The following is a 16,495-nucleotide window of genomic DNA, read 5'->3' as shown; positions in this document are numbered from 1 at the left end:
TGAAGAAAAGCCAAGCTGATCAGCAGATCAACTATTTTGGTCTTTTCCAGTACATATCCTCTTTCTGTAATGAATATATGGCCGTGGCAAAGAGATTTAGATACAGACAATCACATCTTTCTCAGTGATTTAAGATATTACAGAAAGTATTTCCCTGTTCCCAGAGGCTTTACTTATGTTTCTTCTACTACTATTACTAACACTGCGCAACAAATTTTAACTTTTTTTCTGGGACAAGAAGAAAATGAGGTTTACTTTATAGAATTTGACCTCCTGTGTATGAAAATAGCCTCAGTTTTCTCCTATCACATATAGTTTTTGAGCGAATCGCAGATATTTATAGCATGAGAAGTCATAGGGCTCCTTTTACAAAAGTGCGTTAGGGCCTTAACGCACTGAATAGCGCGCGCTAAATTGCCACACGCGCTAGCCGCTACCGCCTCCTTTTAAGCAGGCGGTAATTTTTTGGCTAGCGCGCGCTATAGCGTGTGCTAATCTTGTGCGTGCGCTAAAAACGCTAGCGCACCTTAGTAAAAGGAGCCCATAATGTAATTCATTGCGCCAAGTTAAGAGTTCCTATAAATATTATTTGCTGTTGAAGTGCATTGCTAAACGAGATTATGAGCATCTCTAATTAATGTCCAACAATAGTCAGTCAGCCAGCATCGATGAATTCCGTCTGCCCTGATATCGATTCTCCATTGTAGCAATGTCCTGGTGAAACCTTTCCCCCGTGCTCATCACTAACACTACCAAGATTATCGGGGGGGGGGGGATCTAATTTGAGGCAAACTGTTTTAATATTTCACAGATTGTTATAACATTTACTCCAAGCATTAGAAAATATAGCAAAAATGTTAAATTTTGTATTATAATGCTCTTTTGCCAAAAAAAGAGGGTTATACCGCAAAATCAAGGTCAGTTTTGAATTCAGCGACTCCCAAATCACTATAGAACACCCACTACAATTCATGCCCCAAAACCTCTGTTGCACAGAGTTATTTCTATAGTGCTACCAGAGTCACAAAGAAGAAGACAGTCCCTTCTCAAAGAGCTTACAATCTAAACAGCCAAGACAGACAAACAGGATGTCATGAATACAGTTAAGGGGACCGGTTAATCTGCTGACTGGGTTGGAGGGGAGTACAAGACAATCAAGTCATTGTGACATCATTGTTGAGGCTGGCTCTTAGGCATTGGTGGAATGAAGCATTATGACATCACAATCTCGGCTCTGCTTCCCAAAGACTGAAACTCTTCACACTACTACTACTATGAATGATTTCTATAGTGCTATCAGACGTATGCAATGCTGTACAGAGTCACAAAGAAGACAGTCCCTGCTCAATGAGTTTACAATCTAAACAGCCAAGACAGACAAACAGGATGTCATGAATATAGCTAAGAGGAACAGTTAACCTGCAGGCTGGGTTGGTGGACAGTGGGGAGTTGGGTTATGGATTGAGGGCTGTATCAAAAAGGTGGGTTTTCAGTCTGCTGTCCAAGGTACTTTATGCAGATTCTCAATCTGGACATTTCTCATCTATTGCATTTTTTTAGGTTGCAAAAAGATATCTGGCTACCTTAGAGGATCTTCAATTATCTCTTAGTGACTTTTACTCCTGTGCATAATTTTTGCACATCTCTGAATTTTGTAGATATGGTATTAGGCAGAGTATATACGAAAGTTTCCAGAACCTGTTTTAACAGTGACTTTGCTGAAACCCCATAATTTCCTGCGAGTTACATTTGCACAAAGCATGGTAATGACTTCAAATTTTTTTTTTTTAGACATAAAGGCCCTGATTCTCCAAAAGTGCGTCCCGATTTTAGGCAGCTGTAGATGTCCTACAGCTGTCTAATCAGCCAATCGGTATGCACGTTTTTTAAAAAAAAATGCTCCCCAGGCAGGCCGCCCGGGAGAGGCGTCCTATACTAAACGCCGATTCTGTAACCGGCGTCTTTAGAGAATCGGGTTAAATTAGACGCGGCCGCTATACTTATGGCAGCAAGGGATCTCCCTGCTGCAATATGTATAGCGGCCGCGGTTGTTGCGGCCGCCTGTCCCATCACCGACAGGAGAATGCCCAACTCCTCCTGTCGGAACCCCGGAACCCCCTCCCCCCCCAAACTCGTAATCGCCGACAGGAGGATGCCCAACTCCTCCTGCCGGAAAGCCCAACGACCCCCCGCCCCAACTAATCTCTCTCCCACAACTAACCTTTCAATGTTGGTCAGCTGGACGGGTCTTGCTGCCGTCCAGCCGACGGGTCTGCCTCGTGGAAATGAGATGGCACGCCCCTTCCCGGCCCATCCCCGCTAAATCTAAGGCCTGATTGGCCCAGGCTAGGCACCTTGGCCAATCAGGCCTTAGGATTAGTGGGGTGGGCGGACCCGCTATGCCTAAGGCCTGATTGGTCCAGGCTTCTACAGCCTGGGCCAGTCAGGCCTTAGATTTAGCGGGGATGGGCCGGGAAGGGGCGTGCCGTCTCATTTCCACGAGGCAGACCCGTCGGCTAGACGGCAGCAAGACCCGTCCAGCTGACCAACATTGAAAGATTAGTTGGGGGAGGGAGATTAGTTGGGGCGGGGGGTCGTTGGGCTTTCCAGCAGGAGGAGTTGGGCATCCTCCTGTCGGCGATTACGAGTTTGGGGGGGGGGGGGGTCCGGGGTTCCGACAGGAGGAGTTGGGCATCCTCCTGTCAGCGATTATGAGTTTGGGGGGGGAGGGGGTTCCGGGGTTCCGACAGGAGGAGTTGGGCATCCTCCTGTCGGCGATTACGAGTTTGGGGGGGGGAGGGGGTTCCGGGGTTCCGACAGGAGGAGTTGGGCATCCTCCTGTCGGCGATTACGAGTTTGGGGGGGGGAGGGGGTTCCGGGGTTCCGACAGGAGGAGTTGGGCATCCACCTGTCGGCGATTACAAGTTTGGGGGGGGAGGGGGTTCCGGGGTTCGGGGTTCCGACAGGAGGAGTTAGGCATCCTCCTGTGGGTGATGGGACAGGCGGCCGCGGCCGCTATACTTTATTGCAGCAGGGAGATCCCTTGCCGCGATCAGTATAGCGGCCGCGTCTACTTACAATGTAGACCAGCATTTTGCTGGCCTACATTTTAAGCGTCTCTTCCTCTACTAGGGAGACGGGTAGGGCCGCCTAAGTTCGCCTAAGGCCTGTAGGTGAGCTTAGGCATCTTGCGGGTCTCCCTAGGCTCCCGGAGGCGCCTTCAGGCCTGCCTGGGGAGCATTTTTTTTTTTTTTAAACGTGCATCCCGATTGGCTGATTAGACAGCTGTAGGACGTCTACAGCTGCCTAAAATCGGGACGCACTTTTGGAGAATCAGGGCCAAAATATTTATTTGTGGATCTAGAAAGTGTATTTATTTGTATGTAATTAAACAAATGTTCCTTCAAATCAATTTTAGGCTTTCCAAATTGCGAATCTTGGAATTAAGAGAAAACCACTTGAAAACTCTACCAAAGTAAGTAATGACATTTTAATAGCACTTTTGATACAGTGTAATGAGAACAAACATTTTAGCAATCCAGACACAATGCTGTTTAACTCATTCCAATTAAGTTGTTTGCCTGTGATATCTACATCGATGTTTTCATTTACACTTCTTCCTCCGTATTAGCTGTGATAGGGGATTAATAGAACTGCAAATACAGAAAAACCACCTGGGGGGCCGCTGCGGGAGCGGACTGCTGGGAATGATGGACCTATGGTCTGACTAGGCAGAGGCAATGCTTATGTGCTTATGTGCATCCAATATTTCTTTCTTTCTGCCTCCTGCACGCTTCCTGTCCTCTGGACCTCATTTCCTTCCCCAATCAACATCTCTCTCTGTCCCTCCATGAGTCCAACTTTTCTTCCTCTCTTCTCCACCCCCATTGGCAACATGTCTCCCTCTCTCTTTCACTGTCCTCATTCCCTCCCTCACTGCAAAGGGAGTGAGGAAAGAGAGAGACAGAGAGAGAGGGAGATCCAGAGTGCATCTCTCCCACCCCCTCTACTGCCACATCCAGAATCTCTCCCTCCTTTCCATCAGTCCAACATTTTTTTCTCTCTAGCTCCTGCATGCTTCCTTTCCTCCAGTCCTCATTCCCTTCCGCAACCAACATCGCTCTCTCTTTCTCCCTCCATGAGTCCAATTTTTTACCCTCTGCCCTCTCCCCCTCCCCTTGAGTGTGACATTTCTCCTTCCCTCCTTTCTACCCTTCCCATCCATCTCTCCCTCTCTCCCTCCAAGAGTCCAATACTTTCTGCCTTCTGCATGCTTTCTCTCTTTCTCCTCACCTCTTCCCTCAAGTGTGATATCCCTCCTTCCCACCCCCTAGTCCATCACTCCCCAACCCCACTGTCATGTTCTCTCCCCATGCCCCCTTTCTCCCTCTCCTCCACACCATGTCCATTTCTTCTTCTCATCACTCTCACTCATCCTGCAACAATTTTCCTTCCTTCCCTCCCCCCAACCCCACTCACAATTAATATGCTCTCTCCCCATGCACTACCTCACCCTCCCCTCCAGCGTGCAGCACCTTTCTTTTCTCTCCCCTTCTCCTTCAAGTCCAGCAGCACCTTTCCCTTCCCCTCCCCTTCTGCCTGGTCCAGCAGCACTTCTTCTCCCTGTCCAACAGTACCTCTCCTCTCCCTTGCTGCGGCTCACTGTGTGCTTTTAACTTCCCCTCGCAGCTGTTGCTTGCGTTAGTTTAGTATTTCAGTTGGCCATATAAATAAAAACAAACTAAGCTTTCCATACTTGGATGTATCCATATATTTCCCAGAACTACTGGCACTGCTCTCAGCAAGCAGCTTCTGTTGAGCTCAGCGGTTGGCAAAATAAAACTTCTCAGTAATGTAGAGTCTTGCTTACTTGTAAGGCCTATACGAGTATGTGTAAGGCCCATTCCCTTGGGCACGTCACCCCAAACTTTGACCCGCAGGTTGGCCGCAGCCCTTAAATCAGCTGGTATATCAGTACTTTACAGGAGAAAAAACAGATATCAACGGGCTTCTATGAGACAGTACCTGGTTTCTATTTCATTTGAGTCTGAAGACCGCTGAATAGACTTGGTAGATAAGGACAGGTTGTTCACCCTCTCCAAGGTAGAACGATTTTCAGGAAGCAGCCACAACCTAAGATATTTTGATTGACTGTGATCTGTTAGCCATGTCAAAGCATGCTTCTTTTTTGAAGATTTTCAATCAAGACAATGTGTACCTCTGAATAGAATTTTCCAAAACAGAGATTCTCTTCACGTATCCATCTATAAATCTGTAATCCATTGTTCTTCTTTGTAACTATAAGCATAAGAACACAAGAATTGCCTCTGCTGGGTCAGACCAGTGGTCCATCATGCCTAGCAGTCTGCTTACACGGCGGCCCTCCGGTCAAAGATCAGCGCCCTTACCGAGACTAGCCCTATCAACGTATGTCCTTATACAGCAAGAACTTATCTAACTTTGTCTTGAATCCCTGGAGGGTGTTTTCCCCTCTGACAGGCTCCAGAAGAGCGTTCCAGTTTTCTACCACTCTCTGGATAAAGAAGAACTTCCTTACATTTGTACCAAATCTATCCCCCTTTAACTTCAGATAGTGCCCTCTCATTCTCTCTACCATGGAGAGGGTGAACAACCTGTCCTTCTCTACTAAGTCTATTTCCTTCAGTACCTTGAATGTTTCGATCATGTCCCCTCTCAATCTCCTCTGCTCGAGGGAGAAGAGGCCCAGTTTCTCTAATCTTTCGCTGTACGGCATCTCCTCCAACCCCTTAACCATCTTAGTCGCTCTTCTCTGGACCCTTTCGAGTAGTACTGTGTCCTCCTTCAAGTACAGTGACCAGTGCTGGACGCAGTATTCCAGGTGAGGGCGCACCATGGCCCGGTACAGCGGCATGATAACCTTCTCTGATCTGTTCGTGATCCCCTTCTTTATCATTCCTAGCATTCTGTTCGCGCTTTTCGCTGCCACCGCACATTACGTGGATGGCTTCATCGATTTGTCAATCAGAACTCCCAAGTCCCTTTCCTGGGAGGTCTCTCCAAGTACCACCCCGGACATCCTGTATTCATGCATGAGATTTTTGTTACCGACATGCATCACTTTACATTTGTCCACGTTGAACCTCATCTGCCATGTCGATGCCCATTCCTCGAGCCTGATTATGTCACGTTGCAGATCTTCGCAGTCCCCCTGCGTCTTCACTACTCTGAATAACTTCGTATCGTCCACAAATTTAATCACCTTGCTCGTCATACCTAAGTCCAGATCGTTTATAAAGATGTTGAAGAGCACCATATTGTGACCCTTCTAACACTGAAAATAATATGTTGGGAGCTTTTATAATGGTAAGTGTATCTTTTGGTACTCTGGTTTTCAAGATTTGTACTATGTACTAGACAGCGTGCATCCATGGCAACTGGCTATAAAAGGAAGATGCATCGTATGAAATGTGTAAAGAACTGAGGATAGGACAAGAGAGACCATAATGTTCAGGAAAGTATATTTTTTGTGAACAAGTTATAAATCTCAGTAGTGCCCAGCGCATACCTCTCAGTCAAGGAGAGCAGAACATCACTAATTACCGTATTTGCCGGCGTATAAGACGACTGGGCGTATAAGACGACCCCCCAACTTTTACAGTTAAAATATAGAGTTTGTTATATACTCGCCGTATAAGACTACCCCTTCTTCCGCCCCGGGTGCAGCACAGCCGGCCAGGTCCCCTTACTTTTGTGGCACTTCCCCAACCGACCGACAACAGCCCCGGTCCGACAAACCTCCCTGCCCTTAACCGCAAATCTAAATTACCTTCTTACAGCTGCTGTAAGAAGGTAATTTAGATTCGCGGCTACAGGGCAGGGAGGATTGTCGGACCCGGGCTGTTATCGGTCGGTCGGGGAAGTGCCACAAAAGTAAGGGAACCTGGCCGGCTGTGCTGCAACCGGGGCGGGGCGGGCCGCCCCTCTCCCTTGGTAGCCACTCGAACCGCGAAGCTACTCTCCTTCTCCTTATCTGCCCTGCCTGCAGCACAGAGCCGAACGGAAGTCTTCCCGACGTCAGCGCTGACGTCGGAGGGAGGGAGGGCTTTGTTTAAGCTTTGTTTAAGCCCTCCCTCCCCTCCGATGTCAGCGCTGACGTCGGGAAGACTTCCGTTCGGCTCTGTGCTGCAAGCAGAGAAGGTAGGGAGAAGAAGAGCCGCGTACATCCAGAAGACTGAGTACATCCAGCCCCGCAGGAGCCCCGCGACCCTCGGAGGCGTCCCCATGGGATCCCCGCGACCCTAGGGGACGTGCAGCTCTCTAATGTAAAGTAAGGGCATGTAAACAGTACCCGGCGTATAATACGACCCCCGACTTTGGGGAGGATTTTAAGGTACTGAAAAGTCGTCTTATACGCCGGCAAATACGGTACATTTCTGGTTCAGGGTTTATGAATGGCAATATTTTATGCCCCCTTTTATGCAGCCGCGTTAGGCTTTTTTAAATCGCCGGCTGTGGTGGTATTAGCTCCAACGCTCATAGGAATTCTATCAGCGTCGGAGCTCATACCGCCACGGCCGGCAATAAAAAAGCCTGACGTGGCTTCATAAAAGGGAGGTTAATGTTCTTCTAATCATTTAAAAGGAAAGTGCTATTAGCTATGAGGGTAATTTTAAAATAGGGTGCAAGGGCTTCAGAGGCAGATAGGTATATAACATGTTTCCCCCAAAACCAGGTCTTATATTAATTTTGGCTCCACACAACGCATTAGGGCTTATTTTTGGGGATGTCTTATTTTTTTTTCATGTACAACAATCATCTCTCCCATCCTCTTCTCCACCCCAATTCTTCCTCTTTCCGTTCTTCCCCCCCCCTCCATATGCAGCATCTTTCGTCACCTCACCCATCCCCTTGTGCAACATCTTTCTATCCCTCCCTCCTATCCCCCTGTGCAGCAGAACCCCACTGACCCTCCCACCGTGAGACTTGACATACTGTACCTCAGAGGCCTCCAAAAACAGCGGCGGCGGCGGCAGCGCCCTAAATGGGCTGCTTCATGGCCTTCCCCGCTGGGGCTTTCCCTCTACTGCATCACTGATGATGTCATCAGTGAGGCGGCAGAGAGAAGGCCCCTGCGTGGAAGGCCATGAAGCAACCCGCTGCCACCGCTGTTGCTGTAGGAGGCTTCGGAGCGGAAGTATGTCAGGTCTCACCGGGGTGAGGGGTCACTGAATTGACGAGTCTGATTTTTTGGGCGAGTCAGGCAGCACTAGTGTCGGGGATTGAGTCAGGAAGTGTCTGAGACATTCGAGGGGGATCTTAACTAGAGCTTATTTGGGGGTAGGGCTTATATTAGGAGCTTCTTTAAAAATCATGCTAGGGCTTATTTTCAGGGTAGGTCTTATTTTGGGGGAAACAAGGCCAGAGGGATGCTCACCTCTTCCAAATGACGTGCCTACCCCTTCCTGGTGCATCCTGGGATGCACCAGGGAGGGGCCTAAGGACATGATTGCCCAGACACATAAGACCTCCCATAGGAGTGGCTTTATGCACCTGGGCCAACCAGAGTCTTAGGCTTTCTTCCCACTGCATTCTGGGATGCCCTAGGAGTGGCCTAAGACTCTGATTTGCCAGATCCCTAAGGCAACTCCCTTGGGCATCCCTCATGCCTGGGATTGTTGCAGCGGGTGCCGGCAGGAGGGAGTGGGCATCCCTCCTGTCACGGATAATGGGGGTGGGGGGTTCCCTGCTGCGGCCACTCAGCTGATCGTGTTGGGGGAATTCCCCCTCCCCAATCAGCTAAGTGGCAAGAACTCTCCAAAGCCACGATTCTGTAACTGGCGCCCTAGAATGATCAACAGGTAATCCAATTTGGGCACCAGTTGCAGAATTGCGGCTTTGAGGAGTCCCTGCCACTCAGCTGATGGGGGAGGGGGGAGTTCAACTGCCACAATTGGCATCTGTGGTCTATTGGCAAAGATAAGCGGATGAAATGTAGACCAGGGTTTCCCAGGCCTACTTTTCAGTTGCCTATCTTAATATGATGTGTAGCTGGATAGCTGCTTTAGCCCACCTAACGCCACTTCCGGTGTTGGCCACGCCTACTGAGGCCTAAAGCGGCTACCTAGCAGCGATTCCAGCGGCCTTTTGAAGTCGGTAGGCACTTCAATCCTGCCGTTTCTGACTGCATTTGTCAATTACTTAGGCATTGGAACGGGTGCTTACCCAACGCCTATATTTAGGCGCTGGTTATAGAATTTCCCCCTAAGTGTATAGCCCTCGATGGATACCGCCCCAAGTTTGTTGGTTGGGTTGAGAACTTTTCGGCAGCCCCTCATATGACACGTAGACTAAATGAAACTGTGTATTTGTGCACCCCACAGTCATTGTATTCAAAGTGACAAAGAAAATTTTCATCTTCAAAGGCTACTTCTTCTACTCTTGATTCCTGCTAACAAAATATGAGCCCAAAAAAAAAAAACACATCATAGAATATGTTAGTGTCATTTGTTCTGTGTGAATGATAATTTCGGTTGTGGAACAACGTCTCCAGTAAGCAACTGTGCCTGTCTGAAATGTGCATAATCTCAATAGCTGAGCATCTGTTAGAATTTTGTGAAGGCGTGAATGAGCATGTGGATGAAGCAGAGCCCTTCAGTTTTCTGAAGGCATTTGATCAAGTCCCTCATGAATGACTTCTCAGGAAATTAAAAAGTCATGAGACAAGAGGTGATGTCTTACTGCAAATTGGCTTCTGGTTAAAAGATAGAAAGATTGGGATATAGTAAATGACGACCAGCAAAAACCGGAGTTGTCCATCCAGCCTGCCCCAGAATGGTGGCCAAGGTCGCACCTTCCGCTTTGTGTTTCAAGTTTCTTTATTTTTGATATACCGTCTATCAAAACAAATGTCTAGACGGTGTACAATAGAAAAAGATTGTAAGGGACAATTAAAATAGGTAAATAAAAGCAATATTTTATCATATATTAAAAATACCGTCCTCTATCCTCTTTCTTTCTTTTATTTATTTTTTCTTTTATTTGTGCGAGTCATTTGTTTTTCTTTGAGTGAAAATATTCTGAACTTTTAGTCCATCCTCTGGGGTTTCTTTTGTGTCTGTCCCTTACTTTTTGAATTCTTTCACCTTTTTCTTTTCTTTTGTGCTATGGTTTTATTATTTACATCAAATAAAAATTCAATGAAAAGGAAAATAGAGTCAAAACACAGTTCTCCATTAAATTAACAAGAAAATTAACCAAGAAAAACTCAATTAATTCTAAATAGCCCACATAGAGGAAAGACAATACAATTACATGAGGAATATAGTGCATCAGACGCACTGCACACGCTAATAAAACATTGCTAGTGCTCCTGTTAGGAGCTAAACCAGCTTATATTTATTGGTTTAAGAATCCTGCTAATATCCTGAGCCCCAATAGGAACAAGGTTGGGGGAAGGGATAGGAAAGAGAGAAGTTATGCTGAGCCAAAGCTCCAGAGTAAGACTTTTCCCTGACTCAGGAGAACTGACTTGGGAACGTCGGAGTGTACTGGACCTCTCTTCCACACGAGGCCTGCATTTCACAGTTACCTGGGAGCCTTTCTGGACCACTGTGACCCCTTTGGCCTGAAGTCGGATTTTGAATTGCTGACTGTGCTGTTTCTCTGTTCTTGCTTATTTTTCCTTGTCTTCCAGTATACTGTTTGCTTTTTGATGCTTAGTGACAGTGGGACTCCGGAAAGAGGGGGTGGGGGGAGTTCGTATTGTTGAAAACTTGGTTTGAGCTCTGTTTATTGGCTGACACAGTGGAATCTGTATATTTCTCTTTGCTCAATAAAAATCATTTAAACATAAATATTTTGTAAACATCATGCTTAATTAAAGTGCAATCTTAGTAGATAATTACCTTGCTACAACCAACCACTGAAATCTATTTCAAAATGTAGCGGCGGTAAGCTTAACAAAGGGATATGAGCCTTGGAAAAAATCCCTTCGGGTAAAACATGTTGGCGGTACAATCCCTGAAAATAAGACCACAATCTTAAGCTAAGTAATCTCAATATATATACACATCTAAGGTGGTTAAAAATATTTTTGATATAAGCTGGAAGACCCGGTGAGGAAGTAGTACATAAAGCCTGGTACAATGAAATCTTTTGAGTATTAGGTGGTACTTCTGAGGGTCTGTATATGAACATCTTTTGAAATGAGGTGTTAAGCCATGGACCGCTATAAATGCCGGCTTTTCCTTATTATGACCGGGATAGCCATGCAAATGATTACTCGCAATTGGAAGAATTGGGATCACCATAGTTTTCCTTGTTGGTAGGCGATCTTATGTTTAACTTATAAATATGAAAAAATGAATGCTGACATGATGGGGCATAATAAGATATTCAAATTAGTTTGGGGTCCATTGATGTCTTTTGTAGATTTGCTATAGTTGTCCTTTATCTTTATTTTCCATTCAGGGGGGTGGGAGCGGGAGGGGATATATAAGAACATAAGCAATGCCTCTGCTGGGTCAGACCTGAGGTCTATCATGCCTAGCAAGCCCGCTCACGCGGCGGCCCAACAGGTCCAGGACCTGTGCAGTGATCCTCTATTTATACCCTTCTATCCCCCTATCCAGCAGGAAATTGTCCAATCCTTTCTTAAACCCCAATACCGTACTCTGCCCTATTACGTCCTCTGGAAGCGCATTCCAGGTGTCCACCACACGCTGGATAAAGAAGAACTTCCTAGCATTTGTTTTGAATCTGTCCCCTTTCAGTTTTTCCGAATGCCCTCTTGTTCTTATATTTTTTGAAAGTTTGAAGAATCTGTCCCTCTCTGTTCTCTCTATGCCCCTCATGATCTTATAAGTCTCTATCATATCCCCTCTAAGTCTCCTCTTCTCCAGGGAAAAGAGACCCAGTTTCTCCAATCTCTCAGCGTATGAAAGGTTTTCCATCCCTTTTATCAGACGTGTCGCTCTCCTCTGAACCCTCTCGAGTAACGCCTTATCCTTCTTAAGGTACGGCGACCAATATTGGACGCAGTATTCCAGATGCGGGCGCACCATCACCCGATACAGCGGCAGGATAACTTCTTTCGTCCTGGTTGTAATACCCTTCTTGATTATACCTAGTATTCTATTCGCTCTCTTAGCGGCCGCTACGCACTGTGCCATCGGCTTCATTGTCATGTCCACCATTACCCCCAAGTCCCTTTCTTGGGTACTCTCGTTCACTAACATCCCTCCCATTGTATAGTTGTACCTCGGGTTTCTGCTTCCCAGATGCAATACTTTACATATCTTTTGTTTTGGTATTATTCCTGATGGTAATGATGGATGGGGGAGGGAATGTTTATCTTTTGTATAGATACTTATTGATTATAAGTGCTTGGTTGATTATCATTATTTGTATATAAATTGTATTGTACTTTTTGTTGGCATTAAAAACTAAATAAAGTTACAAAAAAAAAAAAAGAAATATACACATTTAAAATATTAGTTGAATTATATGCTCTCACAAAAGAACCTGTATTAACCATAGTGCTGTTTTGAAAATCAATTTATAACAGGTCACTCACTTAACATCTGCTTTCAAAAAACTAATAACTAAGATTTTAAAATCTTTTTATTGAGAGTTTTATAAGAATGATTACGTACAGAAATAGATTATACTGCGTAAATAATGCAAACAATGTCATAGGTGTAAACAGGGAACAACAGGAACCCATGTATATTTGGCGCACAAACAGCAATTAGTATATGAAGCCTTAATTGTTCTACTTTTATATCCAAATTGTATTTCATCCCGAGTTTTCCTCTTGTTTCTTTTTTTTATCAATGTTTGTCTATCTTAATTTATTATGTATTAGTAGCTACGAAACTTGTTGTTTATATTTGTAATTTTAATCATTATTATGTATCAGTAGCTATGATCCATTTCTTTTAAGTTTGTCTCCCCTTATTTTGTATTTTTGTAATTTTATTACTTTGTACATCGCTTAGAATTCGGAATAAGCGATTAATCAAATGTTATAATAAACTTGAAACTTGATAATAAACATCATAAATAAAAAGTTCTTTAGGGGACCCATTGGAGTTATTACCAATGCAAGCAACAGAAGAGCATGAGAGGTTAAATTTCAGTTCCCTTATCTTTTGATGTAACCCTTTTTACATCACGTACCCTGTCTGGTGCCTTGGATTCTGGCAATCCAAATTATTGGATGCTTTTAAAGCTATAACACTGCAGATGATCTTATCACACTGGAAGTCAGCTCGATTACGAATAAGGGATTTTAAATTTTTTTTTAAAATACGGTCTCCTCTTTCTAAAAAAAAACAAATAATTAAGCACTGTGGCTCAAATTATATATGGGTCACCTAAAAAATCGGTGCCAACTAGTGCGGCACTAAGCACGATTCTATAACTGTTACGCGCACTGGAAAGGATTACGCTTAGTGCCCACTGAGCGGCGCAAGGCATCCTAACATTAGACACATTCTATTTACGCCAGGGTTTTTCTCGGCCTAAACGTCTGCTCCTAATCTGTGCGCACAACAGCGCCTAAGTCAAAAGCACGTGCCTAACTTGAAAACACACCCATGATCTGCCCCCTCTAACCACACCCACTGTCAGGTGAGCGTTTTGGACAAATCGTGGCTTTCCGGGTTGTGCACCTAACTTTCAATTCAGGGGGAAAGGGAATGGCACTTGTAGACTGCCTTTTTGTGGATACACATTCAAATGGGGCAACGGAGGATTAAGTGACACCTCCAGGGTCACAAGGAACAGTGCTGGGATTTGATCCCACAACCTCAGGGGGCTGAGGCTGCAGCTCTACCTCTAGGCCACTCCTCACCTCCAATTAAGTCCAATTAACATCAGTTATAAGTTATTACTTGCCAATTATTGGTGCCCGATTAAGCCTATTAATTAAGTTAGGCACCTACATTGGCCAGGCGCATCGATGTAGGCATAAGAACATAAGAATAGCCTTACTGGGTCAGACCAATGGTCCATCAAGCCCAGTAGCCCGTTCTCAAGGTGGCCAATCCAGGTCACTAGTACCTGGCCAAAACCCAAGGTGTAGCAACATTCCAGAATCTCAAAGAATGGCAAGATTCTGGAACCCCAATGAGAGCAACATTCCAAAGCTGAGATTGTGTTGTCATAATGCCTCATTCCACAGTGCCTCAGAGCCAACCTCATCAGTAATGTTACAATGGCTTGATTGTTCTATACTTGGTCCACGTAAGAACATAGGAACAGCCATACTGGGTCAGACCCATGGTCCATCAAGCCCAGTAGCCCGTTCTCAAGGTGGCCAATCCAGGTCACTAGTACCTGGCCAAAACCCAAGGTGTAGCAACATTCCATGCTAATGATACAGGGCAAGCAGTGGCTTCCCCCAGTCTGTTTCAATTTCCTAGCTTTAGACAAATTTTATAGAATTGGGGGGGGGGGGGTTATATATAAAAAAATAGTCAGAAAGGGAAATAATTCAATCTATCTCATTAGCAGAAGTTGTCAGCTCCCAAAGACAGTGGTGGATGTGGTGTTTTATTGTCAGTCCCATGAGGTCTCCCCATCTTACCTCTGTGTTGATTAATATCTGTCAACATAATGAATTTCATCAGGCAGCACTAAATAGACAAAGTCAAATTGTGCATCATATATCTGGTTCGTGGGAACTATTTGTGCTTTATCCAAAAGTTTCTGGAAAAAATGAGCTCAGAATGGGTTGTGAGTTTTACCTGAAGTCCACGCATCTGCAGCAAATTTATTTGGGTAAACAAAAAATTTGATTTAAAGATTTTATTTGGAAAATATGCATGGTGGTGGTATATGTGAAGCTGGCAAGGGGGTGCTCCAGTACTGGTGTAAGGAAAAACTACTTTAGGGCTCTACATTAATGAAAATATTTTTACTTCTGTTGTCATCTGAGCTTAAGAAATTCTCCCTAAAAGCTTATAATTGCTTCGTGATGCAACTACACTTTGAATACTGCGTGCAGTTTTGGTCATCACATCTCAAAAAAGATATAGCGGAATTAGAAAAGGTACAGAGAAGGGCAATGACAAGGATAAAGGGAATGAGACAACTTCCCGTGGCTTTGGCTCTTCAACTTGCAGAAGAGAAAGCTGAGGGGAAATATGGTAGAGGTCTATAAAATACTGAATGGAGTGGAACGAGTCAACGTGAATCGCTTGTTTACTCTTTCCAAAAATATTAGGGCTAACGAAGCTACTAAGTAGCAGATTTAAAACAAACCGGTGAGTAGTTGAACTCTTGAATTCATTGCTAGAGAATGTGGTGAAAGAAGTTAGCTTAGCAGGATTTTAAAAGAGGTTTGGCTAATGTCCTGAAAGTCTAGAAGCCTATGGCAGGCTGGCCTGGGCTTCCAGGAGAAAATATATTCAGGGCACTGTTTCATATGAACAAAAGCCTTTCTTTTTATTATGTTTGCCTCGCTCATAGGCACCCTTATGAGTCCCAAGGCTCTGCCTTAGCCTATCTCTAGGGAGCCCGGGAGTTCCTTTTTCTCTCTCTCTCAGGGACCACCCTGACTGATTCTGGTCTGAGGCAGAAGTACTCCTCCCTGCCCGAGTCCCACCCCTCTGACTCAGCAGTGAGCTTCTAAAGTACAGGGCACTCAGGGACCTGTAGTTCATCCCTCTAGTTAGCACTCCCTGCTGCTTGGTGGTGATGGAAACCTCTTCAAGGTTTCAAGGTTTATTATTAATTTGAATTATCGCTAAATCTGTTTACAAAGCGATGTACATAAATAAAAGAATAAAATATAAAGATACAAATTAAAACCAGAGGACATAATTTGAGGTTGAGGGGTGGTAGATTCAGGGGCAATGTTAGGAAATTCTACTTTACGGAGAGGGTGGTGGATGCCTGGAATGCGCTCCCGGGAGAGGTGGTGGAGAGTAAAACTGTGACTGAGTTCAAAGAAGCGTGGGATGAACACAGAAGATTTAGAATCAGAAAATAATATTAAAGATTGAACTAGGCCAGTTACTGGGCAGACTTGTACGGTCTGTGTCTGTGTATGGCCGTTTGGAGGAGGATGGGCAGGGGAGGGCTTCAATGGCTGGGAGGGTGTAGATGGGCTGGAGTGGGTCTTGACAGAGATTTCGGCAGTTGGAACCCAAGCACAGTGCCGGGTAAAGCTTTGGATTCTCGCCCAGAAATAGCTAAGAAGAAAAAAAAAAAAAAAAAAAAATTTTTAAATTGAATCAGGTTGGGCAGACTGGATGGACCATTCGGGTCTTTATCTGCCGTCATCTACTATGTTACTATGTTACTATGTAAAACTCAGTAACAACAGTTTTAAAACAGGACAAACTTGAATTGGGAGGAAAAATGGGGGAAAGATTACATCTGTTATGTATAGAAAAACAAATACGGGAAAAAAACATAAGGAAACAGGGGTAAGTAGAAGGTTAAAAATTAAAAAAAAATTTTAATAATGAGTATTAAAAACATCTTTAAAAAGGTAGGTTTTCAA

At 44.9% G+C, this 16,495-nt stretch overlaps 1 protein-coding gene across 11 annotated transcripts in view; it reads left to right on the top strand.

Moving 5' to 3' along the window:
• The window catches only part of LRRC7 (leucine rich repeat containing 7), a 464,098-nt gene that overhangs the window by 247,503 nt on the left and 200,100 nt on the right, over nt 1-16,495 (top strand). For all 11 annotated transcript variants that reach the window (XM_033916815.1, XM_033916814.1, XM_033916811.1 and 8 more), the window contains one exon: nt 3,419-3,475. In XM_033916815.1, coding sequence (XP_033772706.1) covers nt 3,419-3,475 — 57 coding nt within the window. The remainder of the gene's footprint in view (nt 1-3,418; nt 3,476-16,495) is intronic.

This window comes from Geotrypetes seraphini, chromosome 12 (genome assembly GCF_902459505.1).
Source record: "Geotrypetes seraphini chromosome 12, aGeoSer1.1, whole genome shotgun sequence".
Lineage (NCBI taxonomy): Eukaryota > Metazoa > Chordata > Amphibia > Gymnophiona > Dermophiidae > Geotrypetes > Geotrypetes seraphini.
Note: the sequence above shows the minus strand (reverse complement) of the source record. Positions and strands in the feature narration are given on the sequence as shown.